We start from the raw sequence: 15,049 nt of genomic DNA on the forward strand, positions 1-15,049 counted from the left end.
AAAAACTGAACAATTACATCCTGAAGAGACCAATTTGGATGCCAAGGTTCTGATAAAATTGTTACATCTGTACTCATGTCTATGAGACCTTCAATGACAATATTATTTATTCACATTTTTAATTTTGTTTCTTTACATTATAGAAGTTTGCTAAAATACTCACTTTATGGTTTTTCCTGAAATTTTTGTTTTCTCTTCTTTAGCTGTTCTATTATTATTCAGAGAAGTATCACTTCCTACAATAGGCATTAGGTTTTTAATTGCTCTTGGAAGGAGTTTCCTTTATGATGGCATAAAACTGAACAGAATTTGGCATAGGGTCCTGCAAGAGGCCCCTCATGGAGTTTCCCAATGGCAAAGGATTACCTTGAATATTCCTTGTTAACCTACATTAATTAGTCCAATGCCCGCCTTTGCCATACTTTCTGCATAATTCAGAAAGAAGGGGTGTTCCAAATGGATTATTATCAAAAAAAAACATTGTTTCTAGGAATGACCTGTCTACAATCTCTTTTAAGGTGACTTTGGTTGCCACAGTTATAACATTTGACATTCTGATTTTTCCTCAAACCTCCAGAAATCACCTCTCCTATCTGTGCATTATCATGGTCATGAGATTAATTATTAATTGTATCTCAAATCCATTCCTCCAAAGGTGCTGACCTTGCACTTAATGGCCTAATTATTCTTTTGCATAGAGAATTGGCATTTTCAAAAGCCAGAGATTCAATTACTATTTGTATAGCTTCAGAATTTGGTGTTATTCTATTTACTGCTGAAGTCAATCTTTGTAAGAAATCTGTAAAGACTTTTGTACCCTGTATGACTTTATATTTGACTCAATTTTTCTTCCTATTTCTCCAATTCTGTTCAAACATTCTAATATTTCTGCACAGCATAAATCCAGGATGTGATCATCATATAGAGATTGCCTTTCTGTAGTAATATAATCTCCTCCTCCAAGAATTTGATCTTGAGAGATTTCCCTACTGCTAGCTTTACTCCATTGTTCAATATTCTTAGCCTCTTCTCTGCACCACATACTCCATTGTAATTTTAGACCTGGCTCTAAAACCTTTAATAAACTCTATCCAGTCTTTAAGGATAATTCTATTACAAACTGACAACAATGTTAACATTTGCTTCACAAAAGGTGAACGCATGTTACATGAGCATATTTCTTCCTTGAATCACTTCACATCTAACATCAGCATAGGAATCCAGTTAGCTGTAACAAAGCCTCTGTCATTTGACAATTTCTGGAAGGTTGTTGTCTGCAAACCTTAGGCTGCTCTGTATTCTTATAATGCAATGCTGAAATTGGCTCTCCACTAAAATCCTTTGTCTGGATTTGTTTTATCTGTGGTCTGTTTTATTAGGTTTTTCTTTTTTTTTTTTGTGGAAAGTAGAACTTTAATAATTAAGTCCAATCTTATCTTGAGAAAGGGAGAGCAGTGACAGTGTTTATGCAACTGGAATCGTTACTTTTAATAAAGATCATATCCACTTTTCTACAAGTCAGTTTTCCTTAATCAGGACTGTCCAACAAAGCATTGTTAGCCGTTCATGATCTGAATTGTGGGGTATGAATTAAATTACGGTACACATTAAAAGTCATGAGACATGTGTTTTGTAATAAATAAGGCAGTGGAGTTACTCCTTAGTAGCCTTTTTAAGATAAGCTATTAGGTCCGCCCTCTCTCCCTTCTTCTTAATTCCAGCGAAGATCATTTTTGTTCCAGGGATGTACTTTTTGGGATTCTCCAAATACTCCATCAGGGTGTCCTCTCCCCAGGTGATGCCTTTGTTCTTGTTGGCATCTGTGTACGAGAATCCAGCCGCCTGACCTGTCTTCCTCCCAAACAGACCGTGGAGGTTTGGTCCAGTCTTATGCTTGCCTCCCTTTTCCACAGAAGTGTGGCACTGGGCACACTTCTGAACAAAAATCTTCTTCCCTTTCTCAACGTCACCCATTTTTAATTCGCTCCCGGGTGATCAAGACCACCAACGCTGCTGCGACCCGAAGACAGACGTCCCGCTCTCTAGCTTATTAGGTTTTTCTAAGGCCTGTATCTTAGCATTCAGCTTTAACTAACTTTTTAGTGATAAGACAAAAATGATGAAGCTGATAATGTTTACAAGTGACTTTACATAAATCCCATCTAAATTAGATTAAATTAGATATCCTCTCATTTAATCATTCCATTTTTAAACCATCTAGCATACTATCATACAGAAATTCAAATCCCTCCATTATAATGGTTTTCCCATTTTTTTTTCAAGTGGGAAAAAACTGTCTCTTTTAACAAATTCCTCCCTTTAAGAATTCCCAGTTGTCTTATCAAATCTACTGACGATGATGTGATGCTTATTGCTTCTGAGTGGAACAGTAAAAGCCTAACTGGATTTCACAATAGCTACCTAGTTTTGCAGAAGCCCAAGAAGGTGTTTCAGGGAGAGCCTGCAACTCATGGGAGAGAGAGAGAGAGAGAGAGAGAGAGGTCTGAAAAACACACAAATCTTTTTTTAAAAAAAGAAAAGCATGTGTGATGGTGTTGGACCAAAATTATCTCAGGGCCTGTACCTTGAGGCCTTTAGGACAGGGAAACGCCTGGCTCATGTTTGAAGGATAGTCTCAAAGCTGCAGAGCGGGAATGAGACAACAAAATCTAGATAGACTCCCCTCCAGCCAGAGGGAGGGCTTGGCTGTCTCTCATTGGCTGGAGGTACCCCCGCATCACATGATGTCACTTAACCTATATAAGTTGACACTCACAGTAATAAACTGAGTTCATGCTTTGACTTGACTCCCTATTGCGTCTGATTGTCCTGCATCATGGGCCTGCTGAAGGGGTGGATAGGGCACTCAGCTTTCCTTAGGGAATAAAGCTAAGTAGGCCTGGCATGGTGGGGGAGCACCTGAGCTGATGAGGTCCCAAGCCAATGTGTATTGTTTGACATGGGCACAACCATGTCAAGACCCCAATGCCTCAAATACACAGGAGTGGCTAAGTTTCCTCCCTGTCCCTCTCCAGCTCCCTGGAGTCAGGTTCATGGTGACAGCAAAGCCTTCCTCTGGTACAAGTGGGAATAATGGCAGTGTATGCAAAAACAATAAAAGCACCAAGGTTCCTGGCACTTCACTTTGTGGATGCTGCTCTGTCAGAGCAAGCACAGACCACCACCCACATGTCAGCTTTCTGTACATGTGTTTGTATGTCTGTCTTTTCTTCATTCCTCTGTCAGGGTTTCAGGACTAAGCTGAGAAAGACACAGTACATTAATTCCTTCAGTTTTGCCTTTAACTCTTTCTTAAGCTTATTTCCTTTCATTTGTTATTCTAGCCTCTTGAAATCAGTTGATGTGTTTGTTTACTCTTTCATCTTCTTAAGTGTTTAAGACTATGACATTTCCTCTAATTAATGCTTTAGATGCATTTCACAACCTCTCTAATATCGTTGTAATTATTTTAATTATTTATTTTGTTTGTATGACTCTTGTTATCTTGGAGTTGCTTTGAAAGAGCAGAAAGGCTTGCTAGTGGGGAGAGTTGTTTTAAAATTTTGTTTCTAATTGGTGTGTGTATGTGTGTAAACCAGAAATTAGAATGCGATATTTGTCTGAGTCTAATTTTTCTGAAAACAAGAGGATTTTGTTCTGTTAATTCCACAGAACGAGACTTAAAACCATTGCCCAAAGTTTTGGTCAAATTAAGCAAGCTTTATTTTCTGTCAGACACAGCTATCTCCCCAAAGCGAAGATTGAGAGAAAAGCATGGAACACAAGGGAAAGGGAGGTTTATACGGCACCCCCCCACACACACACTGCAAGGTCAGGGCATTTACAAGCAATTTTGGTATGCAGGAACTTGACGGAACATCTCAAAATTATTTGGCAGAACATCTATAATGTGTGAAAATCTGAAATCCCTGACATGCTCAAACTTAAGTATTGCAGAAACAGGAATGAACTTATTTTGACTTTATAAAAAGATGTCTATTGATATTAAGATGGAGTCAGACTGGTCTATCACCCCCACCCATGTCTTATAGTCCCTTTCAAATCCTTGCTAGGGAATGGTCATTTCTATCTGTTCTATAGGATAATAATGCTATTGGGGGCCACGTATCTTAGCATTCTTTATCTGGCATGAGGCAAAATTTGTATCATGGCTAGGATCTCTATAATTACATCTGATTGGTTAGCATTGTAAGAATAATTTTTATGAAGCCATTTTTTATATAGAGCAGGTCTTTGGTCCTATTCTATTGTAGAATTATTTTAGCTAGTGTACATATCTTTCAATAGATAGGTTTATTGGTTGGTTTTTTTGTTTGTTTGTTTTTTTGTTTTTTTTTTGGATTTTAATGGGTACCTTTTTGACAAGGAGGAAATCTGAAACAACAATAGGCATTACACATTGCCTTTTTGTCCCCTTTGCCAAAGGGCGTTTCTTTTGGATCTAACATTCCAGCCTTTTGTTGAAGATAATGGATGATTCACTCTTTTCTGTAATTGCTTCTCAGCTGAGATTTGGATGATATTTCCAGAACCTAGGAAAGCTGGAAGGTTAGTCCAAGGCCAGGAGGAAATTTTGGCAATGGGACGATCATCAGAAGTAAGTTATTTGCCGACCCAGCTGAAGAGACAGGGAGTAATTGTTTCAGCTGGACTTGTTCATATCAGTTTTCAGAAAGTTCAGGGACCCCCTGTTTTGTAGGGCTACCTGGGCCTTCTGTGGTTTAGATCGCCTTTGGAACTGTTTGCAGTCCACAGCTGACTCCTGGATGGGGTTTGTTAGTCAAGTAGAAATCTTCCAGGACAGACAGAGACTAGGAAAAGAAGCTAAAGTTAAGGAACTTAAAGGGAAAACTTTTATTTTGAATATGTAATAGACATGGAAGCTTAGGTTTTGATTGACACAACAGGAGGACATAGTCTGGAGTCCATTTGACCTGTAGCAGGTGGATTTGAGTTATGACTCCTTGAAGTTTATATAAATCTGGAAGTTTGCAAAAAAAAAGATAAAATGTTTTCAATATATTAGCAATACTGTTGTTTGTAATTTGTATTGAAATCCATATTGTAGATAAAGCAGGCAAAGCAGATAACAGCGTTTGTAAAACATTGTGTAGACACACAAATATGAGTTATAACAAAAGCTATGGCTTTGAGTTAAAAGGCATAAAGTTTTTATTTTGTCCAGAGGGCTGGAAATAGATTAGACAGAGATGTTTTTAGCATAATGAGAGGCATACGTAAGCTTATATTTAGAAGTCAGCAAAAGGAAATTGAAAATCTTGAACTTATAATTGATAGTGGTAGTTAGTGCTTTATCAGCTTATCAGAACTCCATTGATCAGTGTTAAAAGTTTGAACTTTTGAAATCTTAGATAACGATAGTATAGAGGGGGGAGAGAAGCCTGAAATTTTCTATTTAAGTTATTTTTATACTTTTATAATATATGAACTTAAATTTTATCCAATTATTTATCAATCATAAATGGTTGATTACTGAGAACAGTCACTGCAAAGCAAGTTTTCTTTAAATAAAGCAATAATAAATGGTACACATGAAAACTTGTTTATATTTTAATATGAAGCCTGTTAGCAAGGCAAGCTCACATGTGGCTTCACCTTTTCATCAGGAGACTTAATATCTCTAGGACAGAAAGACCTGATTCTTATATATGAAATGCATTGACCAGGCAGCAGCAGCCTTGAGGGAGAAACTGTATGTCTGTCATTAAATTTATAAAGCTATAATTAGCCAGCAATAACATCAGAAATCTGAGAAGGATAAATTATAGCATAAATATAATCCTATATGTTTATATATGGGATTATGTGTATATATATGCTGTTAAGTGTATATACTATATACATATACTGATTTTAATTTATATAGTATTATATTGGTATGCATAATATATATGTACATGGTATATATACTTATGTAGTATATATACCTATATAATCCTACATATCAATTAAACTGACAGAGACTTATCAGCTACTTGGATGTTTACCCTAGGCTCCAATGGCAGTTTCATTTTGGGCAGAGGTCAGGCTTTGGCTGTCACACAGGACAGTAATACATCTTTAGCTGCTGCACAAGATAGCATAGGCCTTCGACTGGCAGACCCAGAAGGTATGAGAGATTTTCTTATGGAGGAAGAACTTGGGAAAATGGACATATTGTGACTTAGACAGAGTAGGGCAGTTGACCCAACAGTGTTCCCAGTTTGTGCAGGCCTCTGGCAGCAGGTGAGGCCTGGGGCAGTGCTCTGCCCAGGGGTTAGTGCCCAGGGGTTAGTGCTACCATAATCCAGGTACAGTTCTCTATGCCCCATCATTTTCTTCAGAGACCTTAGGGTCACTGCCAGAAATTAGCATTTCTACCATGGGAAGCTTTTTCATTAATAATTTTAAATGCCATATGTAGCACATCTGTGAAGAGTTTGAGGATTATTATCTTTTAAGTATACCTGATTTTAAATAAATTTGACTTGATTTTGGTTATTTACATTAGCCTCGATCTTCCCTCTTTATAATTCCAAAACCTGGACAATGGAACGCTCCTCAGAACAGCGAATGAATGTGTTTGAGATGGCATGTCTCAGGAGGACTCTAGGCATCACAAGAAGAGATAGACTGTGCAGGACCAAGAGGTAGGCTGCTCCAACACCCCCACCACATCTAATAGACCCTATAAGCTACAAGTACCACCCCATCCCTGAATCCAGCTATCCCCCACGACCTCAGAAGAACTCTGAAACACAGGTTGCAACTGCACAGAGCAGACCAAGAGGTGAGTGATCACCCACCCAGCAGGGCACCCCACTCTCTAGGTCATTGGTACCAGGGCAAAACCCTGGGCCCTGTCCCCACCTGGCTCGGTTTCTCTAGCCAGCCAGCAGGCAAGCATTCTGCAGGTAGATTGCTCCAACATCCCTACCCCATCAATTGTACCCTGTAGGCTATAAATCCCACTCCATCTCCAAGCCCTCCTATCCCCTGAGACCTTAGTTGTGACTGCATAGAGCAGACCAAGAGAGTGGACCAAAAGAGTGGGCCAAGAGGGACTTCAGCAGCTACCTGAGACACAGACAACAATAGTACAGAGCAGATGAAGAGTAGCTCCCAAAGACCAGACAGCTACTAAAAAGACTGAACCGAGAAGCAAAGACATTGTTGGCAACAATTAGAGGAAGAGATGGGTAGGCACCAATGCAAGAATTTATTCAAAAAAACCTAAAAAACAATGTAACACCAAAACCCAGTGGTCATAGAACATGAAGACTTGATCATCCTATCTCAGAATAAGCAGAACATGATTTTAAATGTAACTTTATGAGGATGATGAAGACCTTTAAAGAAAAAATGAAAAATTCCCTTAAAGAAATGGAGAAAAAGACAAACAAAATTTTGGAAGAAATCAATAAATCTCTTAAAGAAACCCAAGAAAACAAAAAAAAAAACATCAAACAGGTGAAGCAAAGAATTTAAATGGCTCAAGACTTAAAACAGAGGCAATAAAGGAAACATAAACCTAGGGAATTCTAGAAATGGGAAAATCTGGGTAAACAAATGGGAACTACAGAATACAAGAGATGGAAGAGAGAAAGATATCAGGAGTTGAAGATACTTTAGAGGAACTAGTCAAAGAAAATGTTAAATGCAACAAATTCTTAACACAAAACATCCAGAAATTCTAGGACACCATGAAAAGACCAAACCTAAGAATAATAGGGTAGAAGAAGGAGAAGAGCTGTAGCTCAAAGACACAGAAAATATATTCAACAAAATTATAGAAGAAAACTTTCCCAGCCTAAAGAGGAATATTCCTATGAAGGTATAAGAAGCTTACAGACACCAAATAGACTGGACAAAAAAAAATCCCCTCACCATATAATAATCAAAATGCAAAACATACAAAATAAAAGAATATTAAGACCCACAAAGGAAAAAGGTCAAGTAAAATATAAAGGCAGACCTCTCAGAATTATACCTGACGTCTCAGTGGAAACCATGAAAGCCAGAATGTCCTGGACAGATGTGCTGCAGAGACTAACAGACCATGAATGCAAATCCAGACTACTATACCCAGCAGAGCTTTCAATCACCATTGATAGAGAAAACAAAATATTCCATGACAAAACCAGATTTAAACAACACCTATCCACAAATCCAGTTTTACAGAAAATACAAGAAGGAAAACTCCAACCCAAAGAAGGTGACTGCACCCACAAAAGCACAGGAAAAACTCACCTCACACCAGCAAACTCCAAAGAAAAGAAATACACAAACACTACCACTGAAAAATAACAGGAATTAACAATCACTGGTCATTAATATCTCTTAATATTAATGGACTCAATTCACCTAAAAAAAAAAAGACACGGGCTAAGAGAATGAATATGAAAGTAGGATCCAACCTCTGACATATACAAGAAGCACACCTCAACCTCAAAGACAGATATTACCTCAGAGTAAAGAGTTGGGAAAAGATTTTCCAATCAAATGGACCTAAGAAACAGGTAGATGTAGCTATCTTAATATCTAACAAAATAGACTTCAAACTAAAACCAATCAGAAGAGATAGAGAAGGACACTTCATACTCATCACAGGAAAAATCCACCATGATGACGTACCAATTCTAAACATCTATGCCCTAATACAAGAGCCCCAACATATGTAAAAGAAACATTACCAAAGCTTAAATCACACATAAACCCCACACACTAACAATAAGAGATTTCAGCACCTCACTCTTCCCAGTGCATAGGTCAACCAGACAGAAACTTAACAGAGAAATAAGAAAATTAACAGATAACATGACTAAAATGGATTTAAGACATCTACAGAATGTTTCACCCAACTACAAAAGATATGCCTTCTCAGTACCTCATGGAACCTTCTCTAAAATTGACCACATACTCAGTAACAAAGAAAACCTCAACAGATGCAAAAAAATATTAGAATAACCCTCTGTATCTTATCAGATCACCATGGTTTAAAATTAGAATTCAACAAAAGCCTACAAATTCATGGAAATTCAACAGTGCTCAATCGAATCACCCCTGGGTCAAGGAGAAAGGAAACAAAGAAATTAAAAACTTTCTAGAATTTAACAAAAATAAAGGTACAACATACCCAAACCTATGGGACACTATGAAAGCAGTACTAAGAGGAAAGTTCAAAACACTAAGTGCCTACATAAAGAAAGTGGAGAAAGATCACGCTAGAGGCTTAACAGCATACCTAAAAGCTCTAGAACAAAAAGAAGCAGACGCACCAGATGGAGTAGATTACAGGTAATAAATTTAGGGCTGAAATCAATAAAATAGAAACAAAGAAAACAATACAAAGAATCAATGAAACAAAGAGCTGGTTCTTTGATAAAATCAACAAGATAGACAAAGCCTTATCCAAACTAACCAAAAGGCAGAGAGAAAACATCCAAATTAACAAAATCAGTAATGAAAAGGGGGAAATCAAGAGAATCATTAGGTCATACTACAAAACCTGTGCTCCACAAAATTGTAAAATGTAAAAGAAATGAACAATTTTCTGGATAGGTACCACATACCCAAATTAAATCAGACCAAGTGAACAATTTAAAGAGACCTATAACCTGCAAGGAAACAGAAGCAGCCACCAAAAGTCTCCAAACCAAAAAGAGCCCAGTACTGGATAGTTTCAGTGCAGAATTCTACCAGAACTTCAAAGTAGAGCTAATACCTATACTCCTCAAATTGTTCCACACAATAGAAACAGAAGAAACATTGCCAAAATCTTTTTATAAGGCTACAGTTACCCTAATACCAAAACCAAACAGAGACTCAACCAAGAAAGAGAATTACAGACCAATCTATCTCGTGAACTTTGATGCAAAAATGCTCAATAAAACACTGGTAAACTGAATTCAAGAACATATATTAAAAAACCATCTACCATGATCAATTCAGCTTCATCCTAGAGATACAGGGGTGGTTCAACATATGAAAATCTATCAATGTTATCAACCATATAAATAAACTGAAAGAAAAAAACCATATGATCATCTCATTAGATGCTGAAAAGGATTTCACAAAATTCAACACCACTTTATGATAAAAGTCTTGGAGAGCTCAGGGATACAAAGAACACACCTAAACATAATAAAATCAATATACAACATCAAATTAAATGGAGAGAAACTCAAAGCGATTCCATTAAAATCAGGAACAAGACAAGGTTGTCCACTCTCTCCATATCTATTCAACATAGTTCTTGAAGTTCTAGCTAGAGCAACAAGGCAACAAAAGGAGAGCTAGGGGATACAAATTAGAAAGGAAGAAGTCAAGCTCTCGTGTTTTGTGGATGATATGATAGTATACATAAGTGATCCCAAAAATTCTACTAGGGAACTCCTACAGCTGATAAATACCTCAGTAATGTGGCAGGAAACAAAATCAACTCAAAAAAAAAAAAAACCAGTAGCCATTCTATATAGAAATGATAAAGAAGCTGAGAAAGAATGGATTAAAGACCTCAATATTAGTCTGAACACACTGAACCTGATAGAAGAAAAAGTGGGAAGTACTCTACAACATATGGGTACAGGAGATCACTTCCTACGTTTATCCCCAGCAGCACAGAAATTAAGGACAACATTGAATAAATGGGACCTCCTGAAACTGAGTAGCTTCTGTAAATCAAAGGACACTGTCACTAAGACAAAAAGGCAACCCACTGACTGGGAGAAGATCTTCACCAACCCTGCAACAGACAAAGGTCTGATCTCCAAAATATATAAAGAACTCAAGAAACTAGACTTTAAAATGCTAATGAACCCAATAAAAAAATGGGGCACTGAACTGAACAGAGAATTCTCAACAGAAGAAATTTAAATGGCCAAAAGACACTTAAGGTCATGCTCAACCTCCTTAGCGATAAGGGAAATGCAAATTAAAACAACTTTGAGATACCATCTTACACCTGTCAGAATGGCTAAAATCAAAAACACCAATGATAGCCTTTGCTGGAGAGGTTGTGGAGAAAGGGGCACACTCATTCATTGCTGGTGGGAATGCAAACTTGTGCAACCACTTTGGAAATCAGTGTGGCGATTTCTCAGGAAATTTGGGATCAACCTACCCCAAGATCCAGTAATACCACTATTGGGAATATACCCAAGAGATGCCCCATCAAATGACAAAAGTATCTGTTCAACTATGTTCATAGCAGCATTGTTTGTAATAGCCAGAACCTGGAAACAACCTAGATGCCCTTCAATGGAGGAATGGATGAAGAAAGTGTGGAATATATACATATTAGAGTACTACTCAGCGGTAAAAAACAATGACTTCTCGAATTTTGCGTACAAATGGATGGAAATAGAAAACACTATCCTGAGTGAGGTATCCCAGACCCAAAAAGAGGAACATAGGATGTACTCACTCATATTTGGTTTCTAGCCATAAATAAAGGACATTGAGCTTATAATTTGTGATCCTAGAGAAGCTAAATAAGAAAGTGAACCCAAAGAAAATCATATAGTCATCCGCCTGGAGAGGGGAAGTAGACAAGATTGCAGGGCAAAAACTGGGAACTTGCGGGTGAGGTGGCAAGGGGCAAAGGGGAAATGGGATGAGAAACATGAGAAGGGGAGGATGGGAGGAGCTCGGGGGATTGGGATGGTTGGGATATAGGAAGGGAGGATACGGGAGCAGCGAAGTATATATCCTAACTAAGGGAGCCATCTTAGGGTTGGCAAGAAACTTGACTCTAGAGGGGTTCGCAGGTGTCCAGGGAGATGTCCCCAGCTGGTACCTTGGGCAACTGAGGAGAGGGAACCTGAAATGACCCTATCCTATACTGATAAATATCTTACATATCACCTTAGAACCTTCATCTGGCGATGGATCGAGGTAGAGACAGAGACTCAATTTGGAGCAACGGTCTGAGCTCTTAAGGTCCAAATGAGGAGCAGAAGGAGGGAGAACATGAGCAAGGAAATCAGGACCACGAGGGATGCACCCACCCACTGTGACAGTGGATCTGATTTATTGGGAGCCCACCAAGGCCAGCTCGTCTGGGACTGAATAAGCATGGGTTGAAACTGGACTCTCTGAGCATGGCGGACAATGAAGGCTGATGAGAAGCCAAGGACAATGGCACTAGGTTTCGATCCTAATACATGAACTGGCTTTGTGGGTGCTTAGCCTGTTTAGACGCTCACCTTCCTGGACATAAAAAGAAGACCTTCGTCTTCCCGCAGGGCAGGGAATTTGGACTGCTCTTCAGTATCGAGAGGGAGGGGGAATGGTGTGGGGGGAGGAGAAGAGGAGTGGGGATAGGGGGAGGGGAGTGGGGGGAGGGGGCAATATTTGGGAGGAGGGGAGGGAAATGGGAAACGGGGAGCAGGTGGAAATTTTAATTAAAAAAGAATAAAAAAAATAAAAAAATAAAATAAAATAAAAAAACAAAAAAACAAAAACAAAAACAAAAACAAACAAACAAAAAAAAAAGAACCCAGGTTTGGTTCCAATCTATCCAAATGACAGATTATAATTGTCTATAATTCCAATGTCTGAAGACTATAACCCAATCTGGCCTGCATGCACACACATACACATATATATGTATATATGCATAAATATGTATATAATGTATTGCATGCATGAAGATAAATCAAATAAAAAATAATAAATATGTAGAAAATAGAATAAAGTTGACAAATAAATTAATAAAATGTATATAAGTCAAAAAAACAAAAACAAAAACAAACAAAAAAAAGAAGCTGAGAAAGAAGTAAGAAAAACATCACTCTTCACAATAGCTACAAATAACATAAAATATCTTGGGGTAACACTAACCAAGGAAGGGAAAGACCTGATTGACAAGCACTTTAAGTCTTTGAAGAAAGAAATTAGAGAAGATACCAGAAAATGGAAAGATCTCCCATGCTCTTGGATAAGTAGGATCAACACAATAAAAATGACAATCATACCAAAAGCAATCTATAGATTCAATGTAATCCCCATCAAAGTTCCAACACAATTCTTCACAGACTTTAAGAGAGCAATATTCAACTTCATATGGAAAAACAAAAATCCAGGATAGCCAAAACAGTCCTGTACAATAAACATCCGGAGGCATCACAATCTCTGACATCAAGCTCTATTATACAGCTACAGTAATGAAAACCGCTTGTTATTGGCATAAAAACAGATAAGTTGACCAATGGAATTGAATCAAAGACCCAGATATTAATCCACACACTGTGAACACGTGGGTTTTGACAAATAAGATAAAATTATACAGTGGAAAAAAGAAAGCATATTCAACAAATGGTGCTGGCATAACTGTATGTCAACATATAGAAAAATGAAAATAGAACCATATCTATGCCCATCCACAAAACTCAAGTCCAAATGGATTAAAGACCTCAGTATAAATTCTACCACACTGAACCTGATAGAAGAGAATGTGGGAAGTAGCCTTCAAAGCATTGGCACAGGAGATCACTTCCTAAATGTAACATAGACACTGAGAACAACAAGCTTCTGAAAGCAAAGGATATAGTCAATAAGACAAATAGGCAGCCTAATGAGTTGACAAAGATTTTCACAAGCCCTACATCAGTCAGAGGACTGATCTCTAAAATAAATAAAGAACTCAAGAAATTAGACATTAAAGTATCAAATAATCCAGAGGGCCTTGGTCCGTCCTCAAAGCAATGTGCGTATAGTTCTGAACATATTAAAGAATTTGGCCATTTACAAGTTACTATTAACTTGCATGTCTTACTCCTCTTTAAAAGTTTACAAGTTAATAGCTTTGTACAAGATTAAGATTTGAATTTTTATTCCTTTTAAGTTTAGTCTTTAAAAATTACGATTTTGAATTTAAGCCCTTTTGGTAACAAAATAAAACTTTACATTATAAATGCAGCCCATAGGGAGACAGGCAACTTTATTTTCCTGGTCTTTTCAATGATAAATAACATTTATCAAAATAATTGAAGCTTAACAAAGCTAGCAAAGACAGAAAGGTCAAGCATGCATTCTTTTTTTATTATTTTTTTTTAGTTGTTGAAAAAAATTTCCGCCTCCTCCCCATTTCCCATTTCCCTCCCCCTCCTCCCAGACATCGCCCCCTCCCCCAATCCCCTCCCTCTCTCTCCACTCCTCTCCCCCTCCCCCCACTCCATTCATTCTTAAGTCAGTCTCTGTCAGCCTAAATAAACCTTAGATAAAGAGAGATGTTCTATAGGTTCTTCACCAGACTGCTTAAGTCATTGTCTTGCTGTATCATAAGATAGGGACATCCTAGTTTCTGCTGTTTTGTTTTGGTGCTCATAGCTGTGACTTTAACTCTTTTTTTTCTTTTTATTACTATTATTATTACAAATTTTCATCCCCTCTCCTCCTCCCATTTCCCTCCCCCTCCCCCATTCCCCCTCCCCCTCCCTCTCCAGTCCAAAGAGCAGTCAGGGTTTCCTGCCCTGTGGGAAGTCCAAGGTCCTCCCCACTCCATCCAGGTCTAGGAAGTTGAGGATCCAAACAGACTAGGTTCCCACAAAGCCAGTACATGGAGTAGAATCAAAACCCAGTGACTTTAACTCATTAGTCTTTTTATTTTGTTTTGGCTGGTGATGCAGTTTACGTCCTGAGTTTTATACGCTGAATGGTACTTTCATCATGGACTAAGTTGTGCTAAGGTCTGAGAGACAGGGTCCCTGTTATAACGATCAGGAAGGAAGAAACAGGTTACAATCATAATCTGGACAAGGCAAAGTCAAATTCCAACAAGTGCAATGATTCAGTGTTCAACATCTGGGATTTTTCCATGATTCCGTGGATATACCTAACGAGTTTGGGTTATCTGTGCCTCTACAGCATATATAGCATGTTCTCTAGGCTCCTACTTGGCTCCATTTTATTGTGGCTGCTGTTTTCAGTGGCCAGATATCATATGGCACTAGTATTTCCAAAATCACTGGGGTTATTGCAATTCAGCTGTATTTTCATCAGTAGCTTCTCCTGGGCTATCTTCATG

General features: G+C 38.0%; 1 protein-coding gene across 1 annotated transcript; it reads right to left on the reverse strand.

Moving 5' to 3' along the window:
• Positions 1-1,404: 1,404 nt before the first annotated feature.
• On the reverse strand, positions 1,405-2,035 carry LOC130888925 (cytochrome c, somatic-like). Its single transcript, XM_057792314.1, has one exon. It carries the CDS (start codon positions 1,972-1,974, stop codon positions 1,654-1,656), a length of 321 nt encoding a protein of 106 aa, XP_057648297.1. The 5' UTR covers positions 1,975-2,035; the 3' UTR covers positions 1,405-1,653.
• Between the last annotated feature and the right edge of the window lie 13,014 nt (positions 2,036-15,049).

Source organism: Chionomys nivalis, chromosome 17, assembly GCF_950005125.1.
Source record: "Chionomys nivalis chromosome 17, mChiNiv1.1, whole genome shotgun sequence".
NCBI lineage: Eukaryota > Metazoa > Chordata > Mammalia > Rodentia > Cricetidae > Chionomys > Chionomys nivalis.